This window comes from Eulemur rufifrons, chromosome 19 (genome assembly GCF_041146395.1).
Source record: "Eulemur rufifrons isolate Redbay chromosome 19, OSU_ERuf_1, whole genome shotgun sequence".
NCBI lineage: Eukaryota > Metazoa > Chordata > Mammalia > Primates > Lemuridae > Eulemur > Eulemur rufifrons.
Window position 1 is genome coordinate 80,296,365 of NC_091001.1, and position 15,857 is coordinate 80,312,221.

Below are 15,857 nucleotides of genomic sequence, written 5' to 3' on the forward strand. Positions count from 1 at the left end.
ATACAACCCAGGATACAACTGCTTCCAGTGCTCTGACAGTCATTCAACAGACTGACTGACCCAGGATGGGGTTCCTGGCCTCCGCTCTGGCCTCATTGCTCACCAAGCCTCCCCCTGTGCTTTGAGTTCCAAGCAAATAAAAATTCTTGAGACCCACAGACCCATTTGGTGCTCCCCCCCTCCCCATATCAAGCCTTCGCATATCCTGTTCCCACTCCTTGGCCCACTCTTCTATGTCCTCTTATTCTGCCCAACTCCTACTTATCCTATTGGGCCTCTCTGGGAGAGGTCACTCCCCCAAGAAGGCCTTCTTGGACTTTCTAACTGAGGTATCCCTGCTATGTGTTCCCCAGCAGCACGTTATAATTTCCCTATCATAACTCTTACCAGTTTCTGCTATTATTGCTTGTTTTAATGTCTGCCATCCCTGCCCAAATTCAAGTGCCAAGAGGACAGAGACTGTACGTCTTTTCCTTCCATGGCATTTTAAAGGCCTACACCTGACACACCAACAACTTAGTTGTCGTTGACCGAATAAATGAACATCTGCTTAAATACACTGATCTCCAAAAACAGACTTTTTTCTTGATTGCTCCTCCAGACAGATTGTACAAACTCAAACAGAAATACCCTTCCGATAAATGCTTTTGCATAAGCAAATTCACAGTAAGGGAGGGGATTTCATCAGAGAGATGCACCACTTCCGAGAAGGTGTTGACACATGGGTGTGGGATTCTCAGTTCCGACAGGACCAGGACTTTCTAAGCAAGCATCCCCTGCTCTGTGCCAGGAGTTCTGGCTCACATGGTCGGTTATAGCCCCTCAAGGGAGCTCTGCTCACCACAGGGATAAATACTTAACTTGGCAATATCAGAGCCTCAAAATGCTATTTGTTTTAAGAAGGATGACTGTGGATAAATTAGAGGAGGGGGAAACCCATGGACCGTGATTTGATATACAGACAGCAGAGCATGGGACCACCTGCCGATGAAGTCTCACATTCCAAGGAATTGCAACAATTGCGTGCCAGGATCTTTCAATTCTCCTTCATGGGCACCCAGGCATTCTTGCTACATAGCTTCAGTTACCCTCCCAAGCCTTGCTGAGGTCATTTTGAGACAGCATTTTTAGAAATTCATTTCTTGATTCTGTTCAAGGCATTCCAAAACCAAACAATCTTAGGATCACAGAGTTAGATCACTCAATCTGGCCTTCATATTTTGTGGGTAGGGAAACTGAGGCCCAGAGAGGAGAAGTCGTTTGCTTAAGGCCACCCAGCTAAGGCAGAGCTCGTCGGAGTTCTGGCCCCTGACTCGTAGCCTGGTGCTCTTTCCATTGCAGCAATTTACCAACCAGACGTTGTGAAGACAAAAAGACATGTGGAATGGGGCCACGCACACAGAAAGGAGGCCCAGGGAGAGGTTGGTCCAGCAACAAGTCCATTAGAAAATGTCTCCTGTGGCCAAATATGTTTAGAAAATTCCCCCACTTTCCCAGAAATGTTTTCTTAATAAATTTGAATAGGTTGGTCAAGAAATCACAGGCCATTGGGTACAACCAAAAATTTATCATAACCTGTGGAAGCCCTATGGGATCATTCAACCAAGAAAGAGTTACAGTGCAGTGTAAGAAGTGCTATAATATAATGTAGTGGATGCAACCTTAAAAGGAGGAATAACTATCTTTGCTAGAAAAGGCTAGGGAAAATGAGCTGAAGCTGAATCTTAAAAGAGGGGAAAGAGTTAATGAAAGGTATGTTAGTCCAGGAAAGGGTATGGTATTCCTAAGCAAAGGCATCGCGCGGTGGAAACATGTGTTGTGACTGTTGATGCTCCGGATCTAGGTAATACATGCACATTGTGTACGGGTGTGTCACAGGTCTGTCAATGAGCACTCATGTTATGGTTGAGAGGTGACTTGGAGAGGAGCTTGGGGGGAGAAGCCCTTGGGAAGATAGGAAGGGGTTATCGTGCAAGATAGAGAGAGACTTGTGTACGATCCCAGAGATGAAGCCAGTGACAGGGTCAGCTTGTGGATGGCTTCGAGCAAGCAGCAGAAGAGGCCGGACATTATCTGGAGATAACATGAAGTCACTGTTGGCTTCTGAGCAAGAAAGTGCCCTAACTCCTTGCTTTATGAGAACTAACCGGTCAGGAGTGGTAGGAGACGAGACCCAGAAGGAGAGAAAAGGTGGCAACAGCCAGCAGTATTGCTCTTCAGCCTGTTGCCATGTGACCAAAGAGAGAAACCAATTAAGTGTGGTCCCCGCAGCCTCCACTCACTGTAGCACCCCCTACCACTTCCCTCCAGCCTGAGTCCCCTGGAAACCAGCAGCCAACTGGGAGAGACCAGAGACCAGCTTCAGATCCTCATACAGGACTCTGCTTACAATGGCGAAGCTGCCGATTGTTTGGTAAAACAATTCCCATTTTTAGCAGCTCAATCATTAGCCAAAGGCATTGAAGAAACAAAAATACTATGACCAAACCTTGAAGAATTCAGTCTCTGCTGCTGAACACATTGTATTATTAGTAATACTTGTTCCAAGATCTCTGCTTTCTATAGAACATGGCATAGTCATAAAATAAAAGTAATTTACAGATGACAAATTCCCCTGTATAAGACAGGTGTTGATGCCTCAGATGAGCCCCTTGTTTGGAAGACTCTACCCAGGCAAGGTGTTTCCATCAGAATGCCACTAGCAGGATACATTCGTGTAAGATTTTTGAGATAGACAAAGTGAATCTTATCAACTTGCACTCGGCCACTAACAGCAGCTAATATTTAGCAAGCACTTACTCTGTACCAGACACAGTTGTAACTGGTTTACTTTTATTGACTCATTTTATTCTTGCAATATCTCTGTGGGGGAGGCAATAACCCCATGTTACACATAAAGAAACTAAGGTTTAGAGAAGTTAAGTTCTTTGCCCAAGATCATACATCCAGTGAGTAGCAGAGGCAGAGTTTAAGCCCAGGGCTTCCTGAACTGCTCCTTAAGCATCGCACTGGGTTCTCAGTTTTTTGCTAGGTACCAGGAGACATGCAAAAAGCAGGAGATGACAGAGTCCCTGATAATTTTTTCTTTGAACACACATTACTAGCTGAAACACTCAAACAAATTTAATCAGGAATTTCCCTCTGATTCCAAACTTCCTGTTTGCTCTGAACCTCTGATGTCAATGGCAGTCAGAATTCTACTTCTGAGCTGGGCAGCAATACGGTGCCTTTCTCAGAGGAATGTAAACTTGGCTCTTGTCCCAACCAGCTCCGTTTCTCCTCTCCCCTCCCTTCCCCTTTGTCATGTCACAATGATTTCAGCCCCCACTATTATCAGCAGGTAATGCTGCATGACATCAGTTTGGGTACAGATGATCTCACCTGAGAGTAAATTTAGACCCATAAAAAAGCGACCACTCCTGAAAATTCATGCTAGTATTTATCATTCCTTTATTAAGGGGCCGAGCCCTTCAATGATACAACACGGTAGAGGGACAGAATGGGTCTTACTACCAAAATGCACATTTCCAAAGTCAGCTTCTTTGCTGGAGCAAGTCCTACAGGGAGTGGGTGGTGGGGAGCTCATGAAGGTGGTTGGGTGCAAAGGGAGACCGACAGGGAAATTGAGGCACCAAAATCAGATACTGCGCTTTTCAGTGCAAGCAGATCTGTCAGCTGTTCCAGGCCTTGGTTACTGTCATGCACATGTATTGAAATGGAATTTTGCCTGGTGGTGAGATCAGGGCCCTGCTGTCAATCGGCCCTTAACTTGCACGAGGGACACAGACTGGCACGTCCACCAACCTGCTCCTCCCTACAGGGGCCTTACTGCACTGCCGTCATCGCGGGTGTGTCTGCACCCCCTCAGATGTGGGCTGAGCCCCAAAACAACCTCCAGGAGTGTCTTTATGGCCAGTCGCTTATTTAACTCTTAGAATTTATCTCAAGTCCACAGGTCTGGCTGTCTTTTAAAATATTTGCTAGTAGCACCATTTTATAGAGGAAGAAACTGTGCTCAGCAAGATGAAGTCATTTGCCCAGGGCTACATGGCAATACTGGGACTTAATGCTGACACAGCTACTCTGTATTAGTTTGCTAGAACTGCCATAACAAAAAACTGCAGGTTGGGTGACTAAACAACAGGAATTTATTTTCCCACAGTTGTGATGGCTAGAAGTCTAAGACCAAGGTGCCAGCAGTGTTGGTTTCTTCTGAGGCCACTCTCCTTGGCTTGCAGATGTCCATCTTCTCCTGGTGTCTTCACATGGTCTTCCCTCTGCTTGTCTGTATCCTAATCTCTTCTTATAAGGACACGAGTCATATTGGACTAGAGCCCATCCACATAGCCTCATTTTGCCTTAATTACCTCTCTAAAGGCTCTATCTGCAAATACAGTCAACATTCTGGGGTACTGGAGGTTAGAGCTTCAACATATGAATTTGGAGAGGACACAATTCAGCCTATAACACTCTCTGACTCCAAAACTATGCTCTCTATTCATCCAATCAATATTTTTGGAGCCTACTAGGTGCTAAAGATTGTACTCAGCATGTCTGCAAATGTTTTCTCATGTAATTTTCAAAACAGTCCAAGGAGGTTTGCATTAGAATTCCCATGATACAATGAGGAAACTACATTTCCAGCAGTCTAATTATTCTGCCCAAAACACAACAAAGATGAGACAGACCTAGGATTCAGTCCCAGTTCTCTGATCCCAAACTCTGTGCTGTCTCCAACATTCAACTTTGCTTCACATACAAAACCAGGGCCGGCAGCAACAGGGACAAGGTGACCCAACAGTGGCAGTGATGGTGGTGGGATATGGCAAGATATCACTTTTGGAAAGATCATAAATCCTGGGGATAACAGCAGTATCTATCTCACAGGGCTGGTGTGATGATTAAATGAGTTAACACATGCCAAGTGCTCAGAACAGGGCCTGGCTCATAACAAAGTTAAATAAATATTTTGCTATTGTTGCTACTGCTACTGCTATTATTATTAGTCGTATTGACTTCTGCATAAAGAAGGTAGATTTTGAATACCCACAATTACTTTTCTCTCCTTCCCACAGAGATGGGGAGAACAAAAAAAGAAACAGCAGCAACACAATTTTGGAAGTTGGGAAGCAAATGGATGAGTGGTAACTCACTCAGTAAACCCAAGAAAACTGAGTCTTGAACAAGCAATGCAGAAAGAATAACAAAATTTATGCTGCAGAATTCCATCCCCCACCCTAAATCAGGCATAATCAGTAACAGTTACATGCAGAAATGAGGGTGATGTGGAAAGAGACGTGGCTGAAAAGCTGTTATAAACCCAGATTCTCTTTTTCTCTGCCCCAAAGGTTTATGGTTTATTCTCTGGAGAAGAGAAGCAGGGTCTCCAGACTGGATGGGAGCAGGTGTGGGCACCAGGGTACAGCACTGAAAACAGGAGGATTAAACATCCGTGTGCTCCGGAAGCTGGGTCCTCCAACCCTCTGCCTTCACTTGGCTCTGGAGGTGCTGACTGCCAGGTCCTCTCCCTTCCGGCAGGACAGGACTCTGGAAGAATCTTCCCAGGGTAATCTAAGAACTCCAAGAGGAAAGACCTAAACATTTTGATACACACAACTAAGTGGCCAGCCAGATGAGTCCATAATGAATCTCAAGTTGATGAGTCTAATATTTGAATGATACTTTCAGAAAGAGAAAACAGAAGAGATGGAATCATTAAAGAAATAAATAAGACATTTTCCATAACTGACAGGCTTGATTTTCCAAATTGGAAAGATCTATCCAGGGCCCAGTTTAATGAATGAACATAGACCTACATCACATCATTGGATAATTTTAGAATAATGGTGACAGAAAGCTCTAACACACTTCTGGAAAAAAAAAAACAATAGATCCATACAAAGGATCAAGAATCAAAATGGCTCCAGACTTCTTAACAGCAGCACTGGGAGTTGGAAAACAATGGAACGATGCTTTACAATTGAGTGAAAATGGCTTTCAATCTAGAATCCTATGCCCAGTCAAACTCTTCATTAAGTAAAATAAAGGTGATTTTTAGATATAGAAGGAAGGTCTCAAAATTTTACTTCCCATACATTTTTTTCTCAGAAAACTCCTGGTGGTGCTTTACTACATTGAGGGCTCATACAAAAAAAGAGGCAAACATGAGATACAAGAAAAGGAGCTTCAACTGGCATAGTGGGAAGAGGAAGCTGAGGGTAACAGTGAAGGGAGAGCCTGGGGACAGCTCTGTGGCAGGCACAGAGAGCGTCATACAGACTGCAGCAGCTGAGAGGGCCCAGGGGAAAGTCACCCAAGAACAAGAAACTGACAGAATACTGATGGCATCTAAAAATCCTAAGGGGAGGCAGACATGGACAATCTGTGGAGAGTCGGTGGTTGAATCAATTATATGTACATAGAAAACAAAGAGATAATTATTAACTCCACGGAAAACAAACAAAAAGTATAGGAAAGAAAAAGTAATGATAGCATACCACCTGACGATACAGTATTTCACAGGCATGATATTCTAGACAATATACTTTCATTTAACTCAAATTACAGTAAACTATTAATATATTGAGAGAACAGGAGGTTGGGAAGGGTGAATAGTGGGTGTGAAATAGAACTGAATTCTCATCTTCCTAGTGGAAAGTCACTAGGTGATGCCTAAAATAAATTTTTAAAAAAGTAACAGCAAAATAATGTTATTTAGAAATATAGAGGTCTATGCCAGAAGAGTGAGCTGCAAGAGTTGAAGGTGGCTGCTTTCCAGAAAAGGAAATTGGGGAGAGAAAGAGGGAGGGAAGAAAATTATTAATACTTTTTATTTCCCTAAACACCTTATAGAACTGTTTGACTCTTTATCTACATATGTATCTTTGATTAAAATAACATCTAAGCTTTATACTATCTCATTGTGTAAACTTGGGCGACTTACTGTCCAATTTTGATTTCCAAGTTCCGTATCTATAAAACGGAGGAGTTGGATTATAGTCCCCAAAGACCTCCTTGATTTAACATTCACTCGTGATTCCTGCCACGGTAGCTGGTATCCTCCCATTAGAGACCCAGCCCTTAGAGCCTTAGAAGTTTTATGTTACGATGTCATTTTCTATAATGGGTAGGGGAACAATGACAGCTGAGAACAAGGCTCTGTGGGAAAAATGATCTTCAAGGACCCTCAGTGACCTTCTAAGGGCCAGGCCTAGAAGCCTGGCAAGGCAAAAGGAGGGGATCACCCTACCTACTTCTCCTCCCCCGCTTTGTATCAGCTTAAATAACTTGACGACGTATGGAAAGGAGATGGGACTAAACATTAGGCCTTCCAGTTACTAACGCAGGTTTAACTAGAGGCCTTCATCAACTGTGCCAATGGCAGGGCAGGATTCCAGGGATCGAGGCACACACTTCCCCCTCTGACTAGCAGGACAGCAGGACAAAAGTTTATATCATAACTCCACATGCGTTTTCCGGGGAGGCCGGGCTTGGCAAGTGCAGCCAGGGACCTTAGTACCTCACCCCAGCTCCTTCTAGGAAAACCCCTCCTAAGCCCCTCCTTTTGGGCCTTGTCCCTAGCTCTGGAGAGAACAAGACGCTTAGGACAGGTTTATAAGGTGCACTGAGGTCTTGACTAAATCTTTGTTCCTCGCTTTGAATTCTTTATGTGACTTTTTATAAACATCACGGTCAATAAGAAAAGCCTTTTCTAAACACCTCCACGTGCTCAGGCAGAGGCCGTGGCAGAGGTGCCCTCTCTCCCCCTTGTTTCCCCACTGCCCAATTCTGGGGCCAGGCACCGGGGAGGACCGCTCACAGGAAGTGATGGCAACAGCTCAGCAAGGGTCCAAAGGCTTGGAGAACTTAAGGAGCAGGAGGAGGTTTACAACTCACAATTTCCACTTTGGTGGATTAGAGACCAAATTTTAGTGCTGGAAATGACGAATGTTAATCATTCATGATACATCCCATAAATAAAATTCCTTGTCATTTCCTGCTGGTTTTCACATCCTCTACCCATACTCTGACTTCCAGCAACCACTCTCAACTACCTTACGGAGGAGACGAGGCAGGTATTATCTGAACTTCACCAATGGAACCCAGTCACAAAGAGCTTCTGGAACTCACTGGAGAAGATTCCTGGGAGGATCCTCTAGAAACTCTTAAACTGTTTCACCCTTGGGTAACTATGAGGTTGGCAAAGGGAAACTAACTTTATGTCTTTGTTTTATTGCTTACATTTTTCTTTTTCCTATGACTACTACTTTTATAATTTTAAAGAAAGAGTTTAAAAAGGCAATAAGGATTAGGAGTCCCTTTTGGAGTCCAGGCGGGATGGAAAATCTCCACTGTCCTTTCAATAGATCTTAATAAAAATCAATTCGAAGCATAACAGACTAGCTAACATTTATTGAGGACTTACTGTGTCCTCAGTGTCCTCAGGCACAATTCAAAATTATTTAGACCTATTAACTCACGACATCCCTACAACCTTGTGAGATAGGTACAACTACCAATCCCACCTTATAGATGAGGACACTGGGGCACAGAACCCTCAGCCAGGGCTGTGGAATCTCCGTCCTTCACCACCTACTGTCACACCGTCCTCCTGGCCCCTGGGCTGTAAACAGTAAGACGACAGGTTCCTATCTGCCATGACTTTGGCTCTCCTCCCAGGGCCCCCAACTCCCCTTGCTCTCTAAGGCAGATCACAAGATCTCTCTTCCATGACACACGGCCAGAGGAGCGTTCTCTGAGAGTCATTGAGCCCATCCATATGACCCTATTTTGGAAGAGGAAAGATCCAGAATTTAAATAACATGCATAAGCACTGAGCATTAAATAGAGGAGAAAGTTCTCTAAGTCAACTTTGGACAGAAGACTTGTCCTTCAAAACCTCCACCTCTCACAGTATGTAAGTGTGTAAGGGGGTGGGGGAGGTTTAAAAGACACAGTTAGGAAGAGTGGAAACATGATCGAATGCATTCTTCCACCATAGCATACAGAGGCGGCACAGGAACCCCCAGCAGGGGACACAGAGACAGTGCCCTGTGGCAGCCTGGGTTGGGGAGCCTGACCCCTGGAGGGACCAGAGGAAAAGGGGGCTGTGCCTTTCAGCCTGGGCTCTGTTTCAAGTGTGAGCCACTGGCCAGAGGGATGACTTCTCTTATTTTTTGGACACTGGCCAATTAGCTAATTAGTTTGTGTACAAATTCCAACAGAAAGTCTGGAAAATTCAGTCTCAGCTTCAGCAATGAAGTTCATCCTCCAAAACCTGGCCTTGCCAATCTCCCAAATAAATCTTCTCCATCAGAAAAATATCACACAAAATGTGATTTCTGCCTGGCTTCGGAATATCCAGAAGCAAACGGGCAAGGACACATACAGCCTCTCTGTCAGCCTCACATGGGCTACCCCACACATCCCTTCTGCTGGCAGCTTGAAACATGCTCCTCATGAATCCATAAGTGGAGGAGGAATGGGGTGCCTTTTAGGGTCAAGGAAAAAAATTGTGTTGTGCATTAGGAATGCTTTAAACAGAGAATTTCAAGAAATATACACCTATGAGGCAACCCACTAGGTTGGAAAACTCTGGAGCAATACAGACTAGAAGAACAAATATTTATTGACCACCTCCTACAAGTAGGGCACAGTCTCAGGCCAACTAGGTAAGCTCTCTCATGTGGAATTCTCAATCACGGAATAGGCGCACGAGTAAAAACACAAGGTCAGCAAAGGGAACCTGCTAAATGCAAGCTACAGAGACGCTTTGTCGCTCAGGGGAGGCATGCTCCACTGCGGGCAGGGTGGCTGGGGGTGCTGTGCAGAGCTGGGGTGCTTGGCACCATCCTCAAGGCAGAGCAGAATTTCTCTCAACCTGTGATGCCCCCAATCACCTGGGGAACACTTTAAAAAAAGACAGATTCCTGAGCCCCATAAATCAGATTCATTAAATCAAAAGCTTCAAATTCTAGAGTGTTGCCCTAGAATCCATATTCTTTCATCATTTTTATTATTACTATGGCAAAACATACACAAAAGTAGAGAGAACAGTGAACGCCATGTGCTCATCGCCTAGTTTCAGCCATCACTAGCCCAGGGACACTTTTTTTTTTAACCTATACCCTTATGTACTTCCCCCTCTTCCGGTGTTATAAAATCTATATACTTTTTAAACCAGAACCCGGAGGCAGTCAGACCACGGACATGAACTGGGAACCACTGATTTAAGACGCAGATTAAGAGTAAGGGAACCCCAGCAACAGTGGGGACAGAGGCTCAGAGGAAGGAAGGAGAACGGTGTCAGGGGGCGAATGGCAAGTCATTTGGAGTAAGGACCTAAACGGAAGGAAAGGGGGTAAGGGCCAAAGACAGGGGCTGCCAGGGCCTGTTAACACATATGGTGTCTTTCTGAGAAGCACAAAAAGGCAACTCCTCTGGGCAGAAAAGCGCCCCTTTCCTGGGGCTGAAGCCGCCCACGCGAGGGGAGTGGGGCTGGATGCCTTTGACTTCCATGCTGGGCCCAGACCACAGAGCCATGCACAGCAGCTCCAGGGCCAGGCTGTGAGGGGTCTGGGCCCCAAAGAGGTCTGGACCTTATCTGATAAGGGTTGAAGGGTGCTAAGAAGGGGAGCATGTGATAGTCTGTGCTTTAAAAGAATACTGGGCAGCAATGGAGGGGGAGGGGGAGGGGGAGGCCAGAAAACCAAGAGGCAGCGAGTGGGTTGAGTCAGTCAGCTACTGCAAACCAGCCAGGGAAGAAGGGAGAAGGCCTCAAGGTCAAGCCTCAGCAAGGGGAGGTTTCAGGGAGAGACCTTGTGTGGGGTGCTAGGGTATTGGGGGCTGGACAGAGACAGAGGCTGGATTTAGCGATATGTGAGTCACTGGCATGGGGAAGTTATTTGAAGCCGTGGGAAGATTGAGATTGCCCAGCGAGAGTATTTAGGGTAAGAATAGAGGGATGAAGGCCCTGGGGAAAACCAGCCTTTAGAGGATGAAGGGTAGGGAAGGAAGGAGCCAGCCAAGGTGATACAGAGATTGAGGAGAAATGGTCAAGGGAGAGGGGGAGAGAGAACAGCTCACAGAAGCACAGGAGTAACTGATATGACAAGAGGAAAGCGTTCAGTTAGGGAAGCAGGGATTTAAGGGAAGGTTGAGTTTTGGAGTACCTAGAATGAGAAGCTAAGGAGCTTGGAGCTGGGCTTGAAATGGCAGGGTGACAAGTGTTACGGAGTATAGCAGACTTGGTCACTCAGTTACGTTTCCTATGTCTGTCATTTACTGAGTACGATCTTGGACAAATTACTTAAGGTGAGTCTCCGCATCCTGTTAGTAAAATGCAGAAGGCTGTATCCACCCGAATAGGGATGGTGTAGGGAAGACAACTCAAGGAATGGCAGTTTTTCTTCTTGTCATTGGCACCTAGCAATGCATTGTCTTGTTGTATGATCTTTCCACATAGTCAACTTCTGTATCCTACCTAGTTTGTAAATTGCTTTGGGGATGGGGATTAGGGTTTGAAACTAACTAAAGTCAATGGTCATATGCTGATATTTACTGTGCACAAAACAAGAAGAACAGGTAGAATAAAAGTGATGGAGAGTTTTAAAAAAAGAAGTAGCCCTTAAGAGAGTTTGCAATTTAGTGAAGGATCCACACAGACGTCTAATCCTAATACAAGGCGAGCACTGGTAGGTATAGCAATCAAAGTCTCAAACTGCAATTCATTCCCAAATGAGAGTGTGAGGAATAGAGAGAACCACTCTGGCCGATGGGACCAGGCAGGTGGTGTTGCACGAGCCTTTGGGGCTGGACAGAGGAGGTAGAGAGAGAGAGAGATGCACAGCAAAGTTGGCAATTGGCAGGTGAGTTTGAGGGAAGTTAAGAACCTTCATGGGTTCAAAACATGGTGTGTGGGAAATGAGGCGAGAACAGTGTATCGGGTTGTGGCAGACACAACCTAAGGTGACCCCCAACGAGTCACATCCTGGTACAATCCCATAGCCCTCTTCCCTTGAATATGGTAGAACCTGCGACTTACCTCTAACCAACAGAACATAGAAAAGCTGATGTGACATCACTATTGCAATTATGTGACATTATACGGTCACGGCAAAGGGATTCTGCAGATATATTTAAGGCTTCTAATCATTGGACTTTGAGTTAATGAAAAGGGACACTATCTTGGATGAGCCTGATTAAAACCATTGAAAACAGGGTCCAGGCCTTCCCTGAAGTAGAAGACTTAAAGCAGAAAAGACTTGCTCTCCTGCTGGCCTTGAAGAAGCAAGCCACAGGAGTTCTAAAGCCGCAAGGAACAAAGTTCTGCCAACAAGCACATGAGCTTGGAAGATAAGCCCAAACTTGAGATGAGAATGCAGCCTGGCTGACACCTCAGTGGCAGCCTTGTGAGACCCTGAGTAGAGCACCTAGATAAGCCACGCCTGGACTCCTGACCTCTGGAAACCGCGAGGTAATAAGCAGGTGCTCCCTGAAGCCTCTAAGTTTGTGGTAATTGGTTATGCAGGAACAGGAGACAAATCCACGGACTGGCGTTTCAGAGGGCCATGAATAGGAGGCTAAAAAGTACGGATGTCATTATACGGGCCATAGGAAAGCACTGATTATTTTTTTTCCTTGCTTTGGGAAGCTAAGAAATGGTAGAATGAAGAAAAGCCTGGTCGGGGGGTTGACCAGACCTCCTCCAAAGAACATGTAGTCAGGGCATTGTTTCTGGGAGCAGGTCAGTAAATTTTAGGTGAATGACTAAGTTCTAAGTTAAACCAAGCCAGCTACTCTTCTACCCAATTAAAAAAAAAAAAAAAAAAAAAAGGGAGGAAAAGGAGGAAGAAGCAAAGACCAAGAAATTGGCAGCCATTGAAAAAAAACCTTAAGGAACTTCAATGTCCTTGTTGCTAATTATAAATATTTACTCCTCCCAGAATTCCTGACCTCACAGAAGAGCCTACGTCAATAGCCTTGCTTCCTTACTGGAAGATTAGCATGCGCGTGCACGTGAGTGTTCTTTTGTGTGTGTGTGTGTGTGTGTGTGTGTGTGTGTATGTGCCTGTGAGTGTGTTTCTTGGAAGGGGACTGGACAATAATAAAGGACTGGATGATCTTCAAAAAGTCACTTCCTGTCGGACATTGCCTAGTTCCCATTCTCCACCCACGACCCTAGATCAGAACCCCCCTCAACTCCCTAGCAACTCCTCCTTCCCTGATTCTATCTGCTGGAGACAACTAAGCTAAACAAACTCAGGAAGTGGCAAGAGATTGGGAAGGGGAGGAAGCCCATGGCACACAAGGAAAAAGTAAAGAGAATGCCCTGGTGTTCAAGGAAGAGGGTGGGGGAGAGAGAGAAACCAAGGTCGAGCCAAGGTCGCCTGGCGCCAAGACTTTAAAATGTCCTGCTTGAGCTTTAAATCAAAACTGGCACAAACAGTGGGTCAAATCTCCCGGGGCCATTCAAATATTAACATCCAGAGTGATAAACAGCCCCCAAAAAAGTCCTCTGTACGCAAATTGGAACAAACAACTACAGCGGGTTGCTAAGAGACCACTTGGGCAGAAGCCAAAGTCAGTTCATGTCTCTAACGAAGTTTTTATTTTTTTTATTTTTATTTGTTGCTTTCAGGAAAAAGAGGAGGAGAGAATGGGCTACCTGTAGATGACTCCATGTTGGTGGAGAAACATGAGGGCCGACGTGACCTCTGCAGCATAGAACCGTGAACGAGGCTCGTCGAATTTTCGGGAGCGCTGAATCTGAAACATGAGGTCTCCACCATTTACATACTCCATGACGAAAAAGAGGCGGTCCTGAAAGGAGAGAAGAAAATGCCATTTGGGTCATTTCATTGCAGCTGCCCACACAGGCCAGCATGGTGTGGGCCCAACGCAAGATAACCAGGACTCGAGGGGGAGGAGCCTCAGAGGTGGCTGAACCTTGGTAGCACGATCCAGAAAGATGACGAAGGAATAAAGCACATGAATTAGGGTATGAAATGTTCTTTTAAAATCCCTTCCTTCTCTTACTTTCGCAGGCATCAGCTTGATCTACTGGAAGCACCCTAAAATGGATACAAAGGGGACTCAGGCCTTTGATTTCTGTTACCAACTTCAAGTGTGGCCTTGGACATGCCTCTGCCCTTTTGGAGGCTCCAGGTACCTTTACAGGTGCGGCAGGTTGAATAAAAGTTCTCTGAGAGATAGCCAGGTCCTAATCCTTGGAATGTGTGAATGTTACCACATATGGCAAAAACGGATTTTGCAGATGTGATTAAGGAGGTTGAGATGGGAGATGACCCTGGACTCCCAGGGTGGGCCTTAAATGCACCCACAAGTGTCCTCATAAGAAGCAGGTAGAGGGAGACTTGAGAAGGGAGGAGGTGGCCGAGTGACCACAGAGGCAGGGTTGGACGTGATGCAGCCACAAGCCAAACAACGAGAGTGGCCGCTGGAAGCGGGAAGAGGTAAGGAACGGAACCTCTGGAGAGAGAACAGCCCAGCCGACACCTTGACTTTGGCCCAGCAATGCCAGACTTCCAGCCTCCAGAACTGTGGGAGAATAAATTTCTATTGTTTTAAGCCACCAAGTTTGTGGTCATTTGTTAAGGCAGTCCTAGGAAACGAATACATTGTGACATGGAACAATTGAGACTGTGAGACCGCCATTCCCCGTGAGGGCCACATTTTTACCCTGGAGGACATTCCTGCTGGGATTCCTACGGATTCTTCCCTCAAGGCAGCCTTCAGAACCGCCAGACCACAGTCACACTTAACCGGAGGTGACCCCTTCTTATCTGCAAACCACGATAATGGGGAGAGGATGCACTGGAATTCACTTTGCACCGTTTCTCGACCAGTCTAAGATCCCACCATGGGGAATGTTGTGTCAGGCAGCACGCAAAGAATGATAAGTCATCACTGCCCTGGGGGCTATGGTCCAGGGTGGAGAGGGGAAACACGAGGCATGACAATGCATTAAAGACACCAGGTGCTGACGGATTCAGAGGAAAGGGAGCTCTCTGACCTGGGGGCCATGGAAGATTCCAGATGGAGCTGGCCTTGAAAGAAAGAGAAAGTCAGGGGAGGCAGGAACCAATGTCAGCATGTGGGAACAGAGTGAGCATGTTCAGGGGCCAGAAAACCGAGCAGCTCAGCGGGGGATGAAGGCTGACGCAGTCAATGGTGAGGCGTAAGAGACCGGAGGGGTGGAGTACATTCTTAACATACGTAGTCTACGTGTGGCTTCCAGGAGGATGAGAGTGTTATTTTCCATGAAGATTGAGTAAAAGTTACCAATAATACTTCTTTATGCATGAAGCATATCTACTTTATTATTGATATCTCTTTGAGAATAAGTCCGTAGTTAAGAATTATTACTAAATCCACCTGCCTTCCCCCCAACCACAATCTCCAGAATTATGCAAGCTTTACTGGTATTCACAAAGGGCCTAAGGTCTAGCTTTGCTTCTATAGTCTTACCCTGCTCCCTCAAGGCCTGCCTCCTTTTCTCCCCAGAGCACAATTCTGTACTCACAAGCACTGGGCTGCCTCGCCAACTATTCATTCAATCGTCCATTCTCCATTGGAATCCTCCTCTCAGAAGTCAGGTGTGCAGGCCGACCCCAGCCCCAGGCCGTCAGAACCCCTGAGGTGGGACCCAGGCCTCCGTAGTTGTTAAAGCTCCTCAGGTCCTTCCAACGTGTAGCCAGGGTGGAGAACCGCTGACTCCTGTCCATCTGGCTTCTCTCAAGGTATTTTGCATCTGTGCCGTATAAGGATTATAAAGTATTCCAGTCTTTTTGTCCTTTCAAAGATTTCCCCAAGAACAAGCGTTCTCAGACTTGTGT

At 45.8% G+C, this 15,857-nt stretch overlaps 1 protein-coding gene across 1 annotated transcript in view; it reads right to left on the bottom strand.

Moving 5' to 3' along the window:
* The window catches only part of PRKCE (protein kinase C epsilon), a 461,318-nt gene that overhangs the window by 67,548 nt on the left and 377,913 nt on the right, over positions 1-15,857 (bottom strand). Inside the window, exon 11 of the mRNA XM_069495289.1 lies at positions 13,667-13,821. Within this exon, the coding sequence (XP_069351390.1) occupies positions 13,667-13,821 (155 nt within the window). The remainder of the gene's footprint in view (positions 1-13,666; positions 13,822-15,857) is intronic.